Source organism: Somniosus microcephalus, chromosome 9, assembly GCF_052327205.1.
Source record: "Somniosus microcephalus isolate GS21.2 chromosome 9, FLI_Smic_1.0, whole genome shotgun sequence".
Lineage (NCBI taxonomy): Eukaryota > Metazoa > Chordata > Chondrichthyes > Squaliformes > Somniosidae > Somniosus > Somniosus microcephalus.
The window spans coordinates 15,765,607-15,780,384 of NC_140995.1; the positions used below are offsets into that span (position 1 = coordinate 15,765,607).

Genomic DNA, 14,778 nt, shown 5'->3' on the forward strand with positions numbered 1-14,778 from the left:
GACATTCGACAATGGTCGAGTGGAATATCTCCACAGGATCCACTGCAGGTGCTTCTTCCACCGTCGGCAACGGTAGGCGCGACAATCCATCAGCATTCCCATGCTGTTTAGTTCCTTTGTACTCGATGTCATATTGGTGTGCCCCTAGGAAAAGGGACCACCTCTGTAGCCGTTGTGCTTTCATTATCGGGACGCCCTTCTTAGGGTTGAAAATGGAGACAAGAGGTTGATGATCAGTTAGTAGAGTAAATTTCTGTCCGTGCAGGTAGTGATTGAACTTCTTCACCCCCCACACCAGGCTGAGGGCCTCTCTGTCAATCTGGGTGTAGTTACGCTCGGCTGCAGTTAACGAGCGTGACGCAAAAGCTATCGGCCTCTCTGAACCATCAAGGGATTTATGTGACAGTACCGCTCCAACGCCGTAGGGAGACGCATCACACGCCAGTCTTATCAGTAGTGATGGGTTGTAGTGAGCCAATACTTCTCTTGAAGTGATCAGGCCTTTACACTTCTGAAAGGCCCGCTTACATTCATCGCTCCATTTCCATGCTACTCCAGTTTGTAGCAGAGCATTCAGTGGGTGCAGAATTGTGGACAAATTCGGCAAAAACTTATGGTAGTAATTCATCAATCCGAGGAATGACCTCAGTTGCGACACATTTTCAGGCGCTGGAGCCTTAACTACCACTTCAATTTTGTCATGGGACTTATGTAACCCCTCTTCATCAATCACGTGGCCACAATACGATATTTGTTTCTTTAAAAACTCGCACTTAGGGCGATTGGCTCGTAGCCCATGTTCTCTTAGTCTAGTGAGCACCTGCTCTAGGTTGGCTAGGTGTTCACTGTCATTTTCACCTGTCACTAGGATGTCGTCCAAGTAACACTGAGTCCCTGGAATCCCTTGCAGGACTTGTTCCATCGCTCTTTGCCATATAGCCGGAGCTGATGCAACTCCGAATACCAGTCGATTATACTGGTAAAGACCTTTGTGAGTGTTTATCATGAGATATTTCCTAGAGGATTCTTCAACCTCCATCTGCAAATATGCTTGCGCTGGGTCAATTTTTGTAAAACGTTTCCCTCCAGGTAGTGAGGCGAAAATATCTTCTATCCTCGGGAGAGGATACTGTACTGTGTGAAGGACTGGGTTCACAGTCACCTTGAAGTCCCCACAGATGCGAACCTTCCTTGGCTCCTCAGACTTATTGTTTAACGTTTTCTTCATGACAGGAATGATGGGTGGCACCCACTCGCTCCAGTCTACCTTAGTTAACACGCCTGCATTCTCCAGATTCTCCAGCTCTGCCTCGACGGCTGGGCGAATTGCATACGGTACCGGTCTTGCTTTGAAAAACTTGGGAATTGCATTCTCTTCTATTTTTATCGAGGCGGTTGCGCCTTTAAGAGTTCCCAGTTCTTGTTGAAATACCTCTTTGGCGTTAGCCAAGATTTTTGACAATCGTCCAGGTGTGACGTCGTCATCCTTTTTACCAGCCACGGTCAGTGCCTGAATGGAGTGCCAGTCTAAACTTATCTTTCTGATTCATTCACGTCCCAATAACGGTGGTCCACCATCTTGCAGTATGTACAGATACAATTTCTGTATTTCCTTGCCGTTGTATTCGACAGGCGCCCTTATTTTCCCTCTGGGGTATACTTTCTGCCCCGTATATGTCTTCAAGACAATGGATGTGTCTTTCAAGGGTATGTGTGAGAATAGCCGCTCGTAGTCTCGTCGATTCATGGCGGTCAGGGCTGATCCTGCATCCAATTCCATTTTGACTTGGGACCCTGCTATCGTGAGGGTGACCCAAATGGTTTGGTGATCCTCTTTTGTGATTACGTTGTGTAGCTTGAGACAGCTTAGTCTCTTGTTCCCGGATTCACTATCACTCTTCTGGTCTTCGGAACTACTGTCCGTCATCTTTTGTACTTTCCTGTACTTTTCCTTAGTAGTCTTTTTGTTGTCGTTAGTCTTCTTCCCGGACCTGCAAACTCGTGCAATGTGTCCCATCTTTCCGCATTGCCTGCATGTTTTGTCCTTGGACCAGCAGTCCTTCTGGTCATGGGTTGTTCTGCCGCAGCGATAACATTTTTCAAATTCCCGTGTCATTTCATGGGTGCTGTACTCCTGTGGCTTTTGCTGTATTTCCTCAGCTCCCCTTGCTGCTGCTTCGTACGATACTGCCACACTGAAAGCCTTATCTAGCGTCAGCTCTTTCTCTGAGAGTAAGCTCTTCTGGGTTCCTTCACTCAGGAGTCCACAGACAAATTTGTCCCGTAGGGTATCTGCCAGTCCTGCTCCGAACTGGCAGTGCTTTGATAGCTTGCGTAGTTCCATAAGGTAATCAGCATTGCTCTCATCTTTATGCTGATTTCTCTTGTGGAATTTAAATATTTCTGCTATCAGCAGCGGTGTAGGATTTAGGTGTTCCTGTAGGATATCAACAATTTCGTTAAAACTCTTCTCCATCGGTTTGACTGGAGTGATCAGGTTCCGCAATAGGCCATACGTTCTTGCGCCCATTAAGTTTAGTAGTACCGATGCCTTTTTCTCATCGGCTACTTCGTTTGCCTCGCAATATACCTCGACTCTTTCCACATACGTGGTCCAGTCTTCTATTGCATTATCGAAGGCAGTGTTATTGCCAGTCTTCGGCATCTTGGAGATCTAAGATGGCGCCTCCCGCGCTTTGCCTTCTTCCCCGATTGAACAAAATGGCGCCTCTCGCGCTTTGCCTTCTTCCCCGCTGGATTAAGATGGCGCCTCCCGCGCTTTCTGCCTTTTCCACTGCTGCCAGCGCTGTTGCTGGCGTTTTTATGCCTTGATGGCGACGCCCTATGGTCTTCGCGCACTTCCCCCCGCGCTGCTGCCAACGCCGCTCTCCGCGGTCCCCGTGGCAAACTGCAGCTCCTCGCGGCTTTCTGCGCTTCTAATTTCTTTTATTTTAATTACTGTTCCCGTCGTCAGAGCAGACCCTATGGGACACTTTCCTCCCTCTTCTCGGGTCTGTACGCTGCACGGCTTCGTAGCACCGGCCGCGCCCTGTGTGCTCCACCCTCTCTCTCTCTCTCCTCTTTCCCGACAACGCTGCTCGGCCCCGTTGAAAAGCCACCCGATCGAGCTCTAGCCCGCCGCAGCCCAGGAAGGATCAGTGTACTACCTGCCACCAGTCCGATTAGCTGGAACACCATAGACTGGAGAACCAAGCCCAGATCTCGACAGCCTCTCCTGCAAATCTTCGAATTCGATGAATCAGAGGGCGGTTGTCCACGGTCGACGCCTATTTCTTCTGTTTGTTTTCTTTTCTTTTTGGATTTCTTCCTTCTGGCCTCAACCTCCAACAACTTCGCTTCAGGGATGGATCCCCGTGAGGTGGTGCAGAACTGTAGGTAAGTTCGGATCTGTTCGTCGCCAATGTAACGTCCGTGTGTAATTGAGACACGGACTGCAGAAGTTGGTTATAACAGGTGTTTACTGAATGGAGACAAAACTGGAACTACTATACAAAGTTACTGCACAGGCTTATATACAGGGGTGGTCACTACTGGTACTGCAGTATACAGGGGCTGCAGAGTTCCTTCTTCAAGGTACATACACTACACCCTGAGCCTTCTCTTTTTCAGAGAAAACAATCTCAGGCTCTTTCAACTTATCCCATATCTCGGATGCCTTAAGTTTGCTATGAACTTGGTGAACCTTTTCAGCACTGCCTTCATGAACTAAATTACAGAATTGTGCACAGTACTACAGTGGATACCAGTGCCTTGTACAGAATTCTAATCACCTCCTGAGATTTATCCTCCTTCCCTCTGCCGATATATCCCAAGATACGGCTGGGCTTTATTACTGCTCCCGTAAACTTGGTTTCAGGGAGCTATCCACCGATACCCACAAATCCCTCTCCTATGTTGTGTCCTGTGGTCATTTAGTTTATGTTCCGCTGTTTATTTCCCTTCCCTTCTCACTACTTTGTATTTGTCCACAGTAAATGAAATTTGCCACTTATCAGCTCATCTCCCCAACCAATCCAGATCTGTCCGTAATAAAAACAGAAAATGCTGGAAATTCTCAGTGTCTGTGGAGAGAGAAACAGAGTTAACGTTTCAGGTCGATGACCCTTCATCAGAACTGGAAAAAGTTGGAGATGTAACAGGTTTTTAAGCAAGTGTCGGGGCAGGGAGAGGGGGGAGGGGAGGAAAGAACAAAAGGGAAGGTCTGTGATAGGGTGGAAGGCAGGAGAGATTAAGAGACAAAAGGGATGATGGTGCAAGGCAAAAGGAGACGGTAATGGGACAAGTTAAGAAATAAAAGATGGCTCTAGATGAAGTGTAAATGGCAATGGCAAAATGATCGATAGCTGCCATGTGAGAGAGAGAGAAAAATATTGATGGGGCAGAGGTTATGGTCTGAAATTGTTGAACTCGATGTTGAGTCCAGAAGACTGTAAAGTGCCTAATCGAAAGACCTTTCTGTATTCGGTTTACCTGTTCCCTACTGTCTGAAACCCATTCCTCAATTTGGTGTCATCTGAAAACTTTTGTTTCTGTCTCCAGCTGCAAATCATTTATGTACACTAAAAACAACAATGGCACCATCACTGCGAGTGACCCTTAGTCATACCCGACCACCCCAGCCTCCCCTCCGCCCAACTGGATTATAAGCATCCCGTTACCACCTTATGGGATCTGAGTTCTTTTCCTTAGGTATACATCTCAAATTAGGTCTTCCTAACTTGTTGACCAATTGATTGTCTGGCATGGTATCCAAACGTTTTGCTGAAATGCTAAATATATCACATCCACAAAAAAACTCCATTGTAATTAGATCTTTAATTTCCTCAAAGAACTCCAGTACTTTTTTTTAGACAAGACATGCGTTCCATAAATCCCTATTGACTCGCTCTGACCATAGAGTACCTATCCTTGAATCAGCCCCCCGTATCTTTACCAAGGCAAAGTCTGCTCATACACCAGCCTTTGCTATCGGATAGCGGCTGAGACTTTTGTGATACTGCCTGTACCTTGGGTAGTACCGAATTCTGAGCGTCCGCCTCCTACACCTATGGATTTCCCCTGTTCATGGTCTTCTGCTCCTCCTCCCCAGCTTCTCCCATATGCCCTGCCACAGACTTGGTGCTGCTCCCATCCTGTTTGAAGCCTCCTGTTGCCAATGGCCATAAGGTATGCGCAGCTTTGCTGATCACTCCCTCAGTCCCTTAAACTTCAGGTTGAAATAGAAGTAATTAGCTCGATTTGAGAAAGCAATAAATTTGTAAGAAATTTCGATGCTTCCTTTTCATTGCTGTTTAACAGCAGATAACTATGGAAAATGCAGGCCGAGAGTTATTGTGAATTGCACTATTGATCGCAGGAACTTACACTAAAATTAACGTATGGTACTTTAACACAAACACCTACATTTTACGTACATTTAGGGTATGCACTACCACTAAATCCTAGAGGAAATTCGAGGACTGTTTCCCCGAACGAGCCTTGCCAATGAAGAGCAGCACTCATAGGGAGCACTAGTCGGGAAATTGCAGGACCACAACCTGTTATTTTTCATCCATTTTAAATTAACGGATGGAAAATTAGAGGGTAGGAGCCCATCATTTCCCAGCCAGCGCACCCTGTGAGTGCCACTCCATACTGGGCGTGCCCGATCGGGAAATCAGCATTTAGTTCCCTTTTGCTGAGAGGAAGGTAACTCTAGCCATGCATGGTAAAAGTATTCTTTTTTTAAAAATACGATAGCAAAATACTGCGGATGTTGGAAATCCAAAATAACAACAGAAAATGCTGGAAAAACTCAGCAGGTCAGGCAACATCCGTGGACAGAAATTTGAGTTGACGCTTCGGGTCGAACCCTTCTTCAAAACTGGAAAGAAAAGATGGATCGGAGGCAGGGCTGCGATCGGACAAAAGAATAAAAGAAACAAAAGAAGTAAAAAAGAGACAATGAAAGGTGTTAGAAGCTAGACGAGATGGTAATAGGCTGAGATTGGGTGTAAAGTGTACTGGCAGGGCAAGGGATAGCTGCCAGGTGTGAGAGAGAAACAAAAGGAAAGGGGGGGGGGAAAGGAGTGGAAAAATTACAAGAAAAAATGAAATAGGGGCCGAGGTTATCATCTGAAATTGTTGAACTCGATATTGAGTCCGGAAGGCTGCAGAGTGACTAATCGGAAGATGAGGTGCTGTTCCTCGAGTTTACGTTGAGCTTCCGTGGAACAATACAAGAGGCCAAGGACGGTGAGGTCCGAGTGGGAATGGAGCATTGAATTAAAATGACAGGCGACCGGAAGCTCGGGGTCACCCTTACGGACTGAACGGAGGTGTTCCGCAAAGCGGTCACCCAATCTGCGTTTGGTCTTTTTTTAAATTCGTTTATGGGATGTGGGCTTCGCTGTGGAGGCCAGCATTTATTGCCCATCCCTAAGTGCCCTTGAGAAGGTGGTGGTGAGCCGCCTTCTTGAACCGCTGCAGTCCGTGTGGCGAACGTACTCCCACAGTGCTGTTTTTTGGTTGAAAGCATGAGTGAAGTTATCACCTGCTCCAAGATAGGTGCACTCAACAACACTCAAAGGAAATGTCTGCACTGTAGAGAATGGTACCAACTGTATCTCGCTACACAAACTTTTATTTCAACTGTCAAAAGCAAAATGCAGACATTTAGTGGAAGCAGGATAAAACCAGCTTCCAAACTCTGAAAATGGTGCATCTTCTTTGATTAGTGGCTCAGGGAGTAACACTCTCGCCTCTGAGTCTGAATTTTGTGGGTTCAAGTCCCGCTCCAGAGACTTGAGCACAAAATCCAGGCCGACGCTCCCAGTGCAGTACCGAGGGAGTGTTTGGGATGAGACGTTAAACCAAGGTCCCAACTGCCCTTTCAAGTGGACGTAAAAGATCCCATGATATTATTTCGAAGTGGTGCAGGGGAGTACCCCCCAGTGTCCGGGCCAACGCTTACCCCTCAACCAGCAACACTAAAACAGATTATCTAGGGACATAGGAACAGCAGTTGGCCATTCAGCCGCTTGCGTCTGTTCCGCCATTCAATTAGATCATGGCTGATTTGTATCTTAACTCCATCTACTCCATCTACCCTATTATCTGGTTATTATCTCATTGCTGTTTGTGGGAGCTTGCTGTGCGCAAATTGGCTGTTGCGTTTCCTACAAAAGTAACTTCACTTCAAAAATACTTCATTGGCGATAAAGCGCTTTGGGACGCCCTGAGATCGTGAAAGGCGCAAGTCTTTCTTTAATCACACCAGAAGTTGTTTGCCTTGAAATTAGGTTCTATGAAAATAAGGGAACAAACACTTATCTCAATTATACGATATTCCTTTGTCTCCAATAGTAAAGAAGACACTAAGATTTTAAATAAATGGGTTAGTATCTACATTAAAAGAACAGATAAGGGAATATCAGGTAATTGTGCTAAGCAATTGTACATTGATATTCAAGGATCTTTATTTCAAGGTATTGATGTGATAAAATCTGCTATTTTCTCTATTTTATTTTTTGTTTTCTCACTGTACCTTTGAAGTGGCTTGTGTCAATCTCAATGTGAGTTATTACGCCAGGATGGCCAAGCTTAAAAACAGCCCATTCACAACCAGGTACTTGTAAAACACCCTGATCATCTGCCTAGAAAGATAAAAGTACAAATATCCAAAATCAGTCAAATTCATGTTTGGAAACAAGAGGTTAGAAAAACCAGCAGCGTATATGTGAAACAGAGTGAGCCGCAAAACTGAGCATCACTAGATGGACCAATGGTTTCCTACCTTTAATACTGCTGGTCTGTCCAATCGCCTGGCCGTTTCCCATCCATCAGACATAACGTTGGATCTTCCAATGCCTTCAGAGGTATGGGTTTTGAAAAGTTATGAATATTAAATTAGTAAAGAGAGAACTTCAAGCAGAGAAAGGATTATTTAATTTGCCTTTACTGAAAATGGTACGAGAAAAAAAGGCTCATCTAAATCGTCAAGCAACATTAACCTATAATATGATAGCAAAATACTGCAGATGTTGGTGTTAAGTCTGTGTGTTATAATGAGAATTACTACACAGACCACAAGAGTAACTTTTAACAGGTCTTTACTAGTCGAAGGTCCGGGCTGAACTGCCCAATAAATCATTACACAGCACTTATATACCGGTGTGGTCACCACCGGTATTACAGTATACAGCAGCCAAGATAAAGTAGTGCAACCCCTAAAATAGTTCTCTTAAAGGTGGAACGGTTACATACACTACACTTAAAATAGTTCTCTTAAAGGTGGAACGGTTACATACACTACAATCCTCCCTTTTTAGCTTAACAGTATATATATTCCCCATTTAAACATAACATCATAACATATATACACAACTTCATGTAAAAACAGTTCACAGATTCAGTCTCTGCGGAGGCGCCTCCTGCGCTTCCTGACTCGGTCCGGATAATGCCTCGGTGGTGTAGTAGTTCTCGGTGGTGTAGTAGGTTCTCGTTGCTGGGGTGACTCATCTAATAGTCCTTCACTGGACTTAACAGCTTGAACTTTCGTAACTTCAGAACCAGCCTTGCTGACTTCTAAAGGCTCGAGTACCTTGGGAAGTTTTTCTACTTCCAGACTGATTTGGCTCAGTTCAGAGGGACCACGTGCGTGACCTGGTAGGGGTGATAATGGTTCAGATGAGTCATCATCTTCTGCTTCTTCTCTATTGTCTTCTATTTCCTCCGTCACTTCAGCTTTTGCCTCTGCCACCAATTCCCTGAGTGGCTTATTACTGCTGACACTGCTCACAAAAGGGTGCTCTTCCTTCTTAGCTTTCAACTGATCGATGAATTTGACATATTCCTTCTTGCTCAGCTTTGATTCGTTTGGCCTCATCGCGCAGACGGTTTGTGTGTTCCTGCTCCATTTTCTCAATCAGCTGCTTCTGCTGTCTTCCCAGATTCTCCAACTCTGTGTCAAAGAACTTTTTCTTTGCATTCATCGCTTGCTCAAAACGGCAAATCATTTGTTCGAATTGCTGTTGTAGTTTGAAATTGAGTTGAGTTCGAGCCCGGTGTTCCTCAGAAATGTGCATGTCTGTAGACTGGACAGACTCAGAATTCTCTGTCAAACTATGTTGTTGTTGTTCAGTGGAATTCTGTTCTGATACTTTGTTCTCTTCTGAAGCATTTATGCACTCCTTCGTTTTTCCATCATTAGTCTGCAAGTCCATTTTAGACTTGTCTTTTGCACATGGGCTGGTCTTACCATCATCAGTTCCAGAGTCTGAGCTGATTGTCTTCACCGAGTTCTCACTCTCTGCTTTGTCACTGTCACTGCTGCCTATGCCCTCATCCAATATTCTGGACAATCGTTCAGGTTTGACATCTTTTCTTTTTCCGGAATCTACCGTCATTGCTTTTAGGGAGTGCCAGTCCATATTTGTTTTCCTGATCCACTCCCGTCCCAGAAGGGGTGGACCTCCCTCAGGTAGTACATATAAGTCCATTCCTTGGTGTTCTTTGCCCTTGTGTCTCACCTTGACTTTTATCTTTCCGATGGGGTATACTCTTTGCCCTGTGTATGTCTGCAATACTATCTCCGTATCCCGTAGGGGAATATGTGTGAATAACTTTTTGTAATCTTGCTTATTCATGACCGTCAACGCCGATCCGGTGTCCAATTCCATCTTCACGTGGACTCCTGCTATCTGCAGTGTGACCCAGATAGTTTGTCGGTCAGCTTCCTTACTCACATTGTGAATTCTCAGACTACCCAGTTCCTGGCTGTTGGAGTCTGAATCCGAATTCTGTTCATCCGAACTCTTCTCAGCCACCTTATGTACCTTTCTGCACTTTTCCTGCGGTGACTTTTTGTTGCTGGTCTTCTTTCCTGACCGGCATACTTTAGCTATGTGACCAAGCTTGCCACATTTTCTACATTCCTGGTTTTTAAACCAGCATTGGTTCTGATCGTGTGTTGTCTTTCCACAACGATAACATTTTGTTGTACCCAAAGCCATTTGATCTACGCCGAGTACCGCTGCCTTCAGCTGCATTTCCGCAGTGCCTCTCGCTGCGGCTTCGTGCGATGCTGCAATAGAGACAGCCTTATCAAGTGTAAGATCATTCTCTTCAAGCAGCCGCTTTTGTGTTCCTTCTTTCGACAATCCGCACACAAATTTGTCTCTCAGTGCCTCTGTCAGTCTTTCCCCAAACTGACAGTATTTCGCTAGCTTACGCAGTTCAATTAAGTACTCCACGTTGCTTTCCTCTTTCAGTTGCGTTCTCGCATAAAATTTAAATCGTTCCACTAACATCAGCGGTGTGGGGTTCAAATGATCCTTCAGGGCAGCAACAATATTAGCGAAAGTCTGATCCGCTGGTTTAGCTGGTGATAGAAGATGCTTCAATAGCCCGTATGTCTTTGCACCCATTGAGTTTAGTAAGGTTAGTGCTTTATCTTCATTTGATATTTTATTTGCCTTACAATATATCTCTATGCGTTCTACATACGTGGCCCAATCTTCAACATTGGGATCGAAATCGTTGATGTTACCACGCTTAGGCATCCTCGCAATCTTCTTGAGAAACAAAAAGAAATTTTTCTTTAACTTTTTTTTTTCAAAATGGCGGTTTCCCACGCTTGTCTTCTTCCCCGCCTACGAAAATGGCGGCTTCCCGCGTTTGCCTTTCTCCCCCGCTGGCTGTAATGGCGATTGCCGTATTGCTGCGTTCGCCCTCCCCAGCGGTTTTCAAATCGTGGCTCCCAGCCCCTCCTGCAGTCCGGTCCTTTCCCCCCCGGCTGCGGCTGAGTTCTCCGCGTTTTTTTTTTATTTTCTCCCGCGCCGATTGCCGTATTGCTGCGTTCGCCCTCCCCAGCGGTTCTCGAATCGTGCCTCCCAGCCCCTCTTGCAGTCCGGTCCTTTCCCCCCCGGCTGCGGCTGAGTTCTCCGCGGTTTTTTTTATTTTCTCCCGCGCCTTACGCTGACCCGGTCGCTGCGCCTCGCGGCCTCGGTAGCTGCCCGGCCTTTTTCACCGGTCGCAGTCGAGCTCTCTCTCGACGCTGTTGCGTCTCCCAGCCCGCTTGCAGCCCGGTCTCTCACACCGGCTGCGTTTGCATTCACCGTGGCTTCCGTGCCTTACGCTGCCCCAGTCTCAGCGCCTCTGGCCCCGACTTCTGTCCGGCTCTTTTCCCCGGCCATGGTCGAGTTCTCCGCCCTTATATCCTCCGTTTTTCCCTCCCCTACTTCACAGATAACGTGGCCGACTTGCTTCTCGTCGCTGATCGGCTTACCCACCACCGTGATAGAAGGGATGATCACTGCCTGTTGCTGATGAAAGGCTTCGTGTCAGAATTCTTCCTTTGCTCTGCAGACCCGAGTCTTCTCTCAGCAGAATGATGAGGGCGGATGCCTCTTCTCGATGCCCGTTAAACTGCCTTGGATGTATCTCTGCCGCAGGGTAAGATCGTACTCGTCGCCACTGTTAAGTCTGTGTGTTATAATGAGAATTACTACACAGACCACAAGAGTAACTTTTAACAGGTCTTTACTAGTCGAAGGTCCGGGCTGAACTGCCCAATAAATCATTACACAGCACTTATATACCGGTGTGGTCACCACCGGTATTACAGTATACAGCAGCCAAGATAAAGTAGTGCAACCCCTAAAATAGTTCTCTTAAAGGTGGAACGGTTACATACACTACAGTTGGAAATCCGAAATAACAACAGAAAATGCTGGAAAAACTCAGCAGGTCAGGCAACATCCGTGGAGAGAAATTTGAGTTGACGTTTCGGGTCGAACCCTTCTTCAAAACTGGAAAGAAAAGAAAACAGATCGAAGGCAGGGCTGCGATCGGACAAAAGAAGTGAAAGAAACAAAAGAGCTAGACGAGATGGTAATAGGCTGAGATTAGGTGTAAAGTGTACTGGCAGGGCAAGAGATAGCTGCCAGGTGTGAGAGAGAAACAAAAGGAAAGGGGGGGGAAAGGAGTGGAAAAATTACAAGAAAAAATGTTTAATAAGGGCCGAGGTTATGATCTGAAATTGTTGAACTCGATATTGAGTCCGAAAGGCTGTAAAGTGCCTAATCGGAAGATGAGGTGCTGTTCCTCGAGTTTACGCTGAGCTTCCGTGGAACAATACACAGTCTGTCTCATACTCATCATTAACCTATAATATCTGTGGCTAGTCTGTCTCATACTCATCATTAACCTATAATATCTGTGGCTAGTCTGTCTCATACTCATCATTAACCTATAATATCTGTGGCTAGTCTGTCTCATACACACCATTAGCAAAGTGGCAAAGAAACTGTTGAATGTACAAAAAATGAAATTTTGGTGACATTGAAATCAATATACAGTACCATGGGACAGTAGTTAAGGTTCTATTTTTATGAAATGTATATTTAAAAGAATATATATATTTATATATATAAGTATGCATTGGTGGTTAAAGAATTACTATTACAGTTGACAGTATTGAGTTTTTTACTAAGAATTAGCCAAATAAAATTGTGTCATTTCTTTTTAAAGTAATACAATTAGAAATGGTGTAAGACTCCTGTTATGCCTAACAAAACTGCTGTGTTAAAGGCTGTAGCTGCAAATTCCCATTCACTGCCGATTACTATTTTTTAGGCAGTACAAAGTACAACAACCTGATGTATATGAGATTGATGATAATTAGAGAGGCTGGGCTGGCCTCATTAGGGAATTGATTCCCTAATTATTTTAATATGGAAAGTACCCTGATGATGATTGAGAGAACTTTAAATACGTGAACCTTCTTAAATTGCATAAAATAAATCATGTAGCTCCTTTAATACAATATCTTGAAGTAAAATGTATTGTAACCAATTACCTAGAATGTTATTAGGGTGTCCAAAATGAGCATCACTGTATCCCAAGCATACACCTCCATTGGTCATTGCAGCCAGGTCTATTGTCTGCTTCTGTGAAACTGCTGACCAATCTCTGTGGCCTACACCATACACCCTGAGTCGTGCAATCCCACCATCTGAAGAAAGGGAAAAAAGGATGTTAAATATCTCAATGTGCTTCATCAAATATGTTACAAAGAACGTTGCATGAGAAAGGAGGACTGATATGAGCACAGTCTATTTTAATACAATAATAATTGCATAATGTACCCTACTCTTTTTTAAAACTGTACTGTACTGTGCTGTACTGTTGGAGGTGCCGTCTTTCGGATGAGATGTTAAACCGAGGCCCCGTCTGCTCTCTCAGGTAGACGTAAAAGATCCCAAGGCACTATTTCGAAGAAGAACAGGGGAGTTCTCCCCGGTGCCCCCGGCCAATATTTATCCCTCAACCCACATAACAGAAACAGATTATTTGGTCATTATCACGTTGCTGTTTGTGGGAGCTTGCTGTGCGCAAATTGGCTGCCGCGTTTCCCACATTGCAACAGTGACTACACTCCAAAAGTACTTCATTGGCTGTAAAGCGCTTTGAGACGTCCAGTGGTCGTGAAAGGCGCTATAGAAATGCAAGTCTTTCCTAAAACTGTGCTTCCAGTGGGGGCCTAAACATGCTTTTCTATCACCTATTCTAAGTGGCACTGGAGGGCCAGGATCGCAAGGGGTGCTTGGCTCCTCATGCTGTACGGAATGACCATGGGACTCAAGTGGCCCTCGTCTCATCTCAGCTTGCTGCTCAGTGTCACCTCCCACTTTCCACAGGCTGCAGGAGGGGGTCGGCCGGAAGCCTGACATGAGCTGCTGTCCCGCGAAGTGGCAGTAATATGCAGCTGCCTCTCTGGAGTAGCCCTGTCCTCTTTAGCACCTTCACCACGATCGTCTTCCTACGTCGCCCAGTGCTATGATGGAGGGTAGAAGCTAAGAATGAGTGAGCATTACTCATTTGGAATTGAGGAGGCAGAGAAGGGGGTGGAAAGTTGTGGCTGTGTGGTGGTTCACAGGGATGCTAGGGTGACCGTGTAGGCGCTCAGTCAGTAAACACATCAGCACTGCCAGACCATGCAGAAAATATAATTCTGTAAATCTTGTGTAGCTTCAGCCGTACGAGTTTACTTGGGTTGCCAACTCTGATTTTATGCATTCCTGGAGGTTTAATCACGTGACATTCTGACCACATGACTTCTACAAATGTTTTTGCATTTACCTTATAAAGGTCAGGTCCCCTGTAATTGAGTATTTGTGCTTGTGGTTTCGCGTAGGCAGCTATTGTGCGACAAGTTCCAAGAAGCAAGAGGCCACCCACGAGCAGGCGAAGCGGGGAAACCGAGGGCGGGGAAGCGGAAAAACCAGACCCCCCCACCCCGATTTCCATGAGCCCCCCATATTTCACTAAAGACCTCGCCATCTCCTACGCCAAGAGCCAAGTACTGAAGAGATCGCAAAGTCTCTGAAGAATGGATTCAGTCAAGAATATTTTTTTGTGGACTTTATGGGATTTCTCTGAGGGTATTTTCCCTGTTATGGGATCGCCCTGTGCAGATATGTGAAAGACTGGTTTTGTTAAAACTCCAGAGAACACATGGCAGTTGGCTGTGATAAAAGAACTCATCCAGTATGTATAGGTCCGGCCGACAGTCCTGGAAAAAGGAAGTGGGCCATTGAAATTGATTAGAAAAACCACTCTAATATGCAAAGCACTTCTCACCTCCATCTCAGAAGAGATGCAGAACAATGAACCCACTAGCTCACCCAGCAGAGACCCATAAGCTCTATGACCTTCTCCTCAAAGTGAGTATGGTACTTAAGGCTGGGGAAGCCCCCACTGGTGCCCTACCTGTGG

General features: G+C 45.5%; 1 protein-coding gene across 1 annotated transcript in view; it reads right to left on the reverse strand.

Annotated features, from left to right (window-relative positions):
- allc (allantoicase) overlaps window positions 1–14,778 on the reverse strand; it is a 71,611-nt gene that overhangs the window by 15,664 nt on the left and 41,169 nt on the right. Inside the window, exons 8-10 of the mRNA XM_085996393.1 lie at window positions 12,860–13,015; window positions 7,796–7,869; window positions 7,547–7,655 (exon numbers count right to left, since the gene is read on the reverse strand). Of these exons, the coding sequence (XP_085852519.1) occupies window positions 7,547–7,655; window positions 7,796–7,869; window positions 12,860–13,015 (339 nt within the window). The remainder of the gene's footprint in view (window positions 1–7,546; window positions 7,656–7,795; window positions 7,870–12,859; window positions 13,016–14,778) is intronic.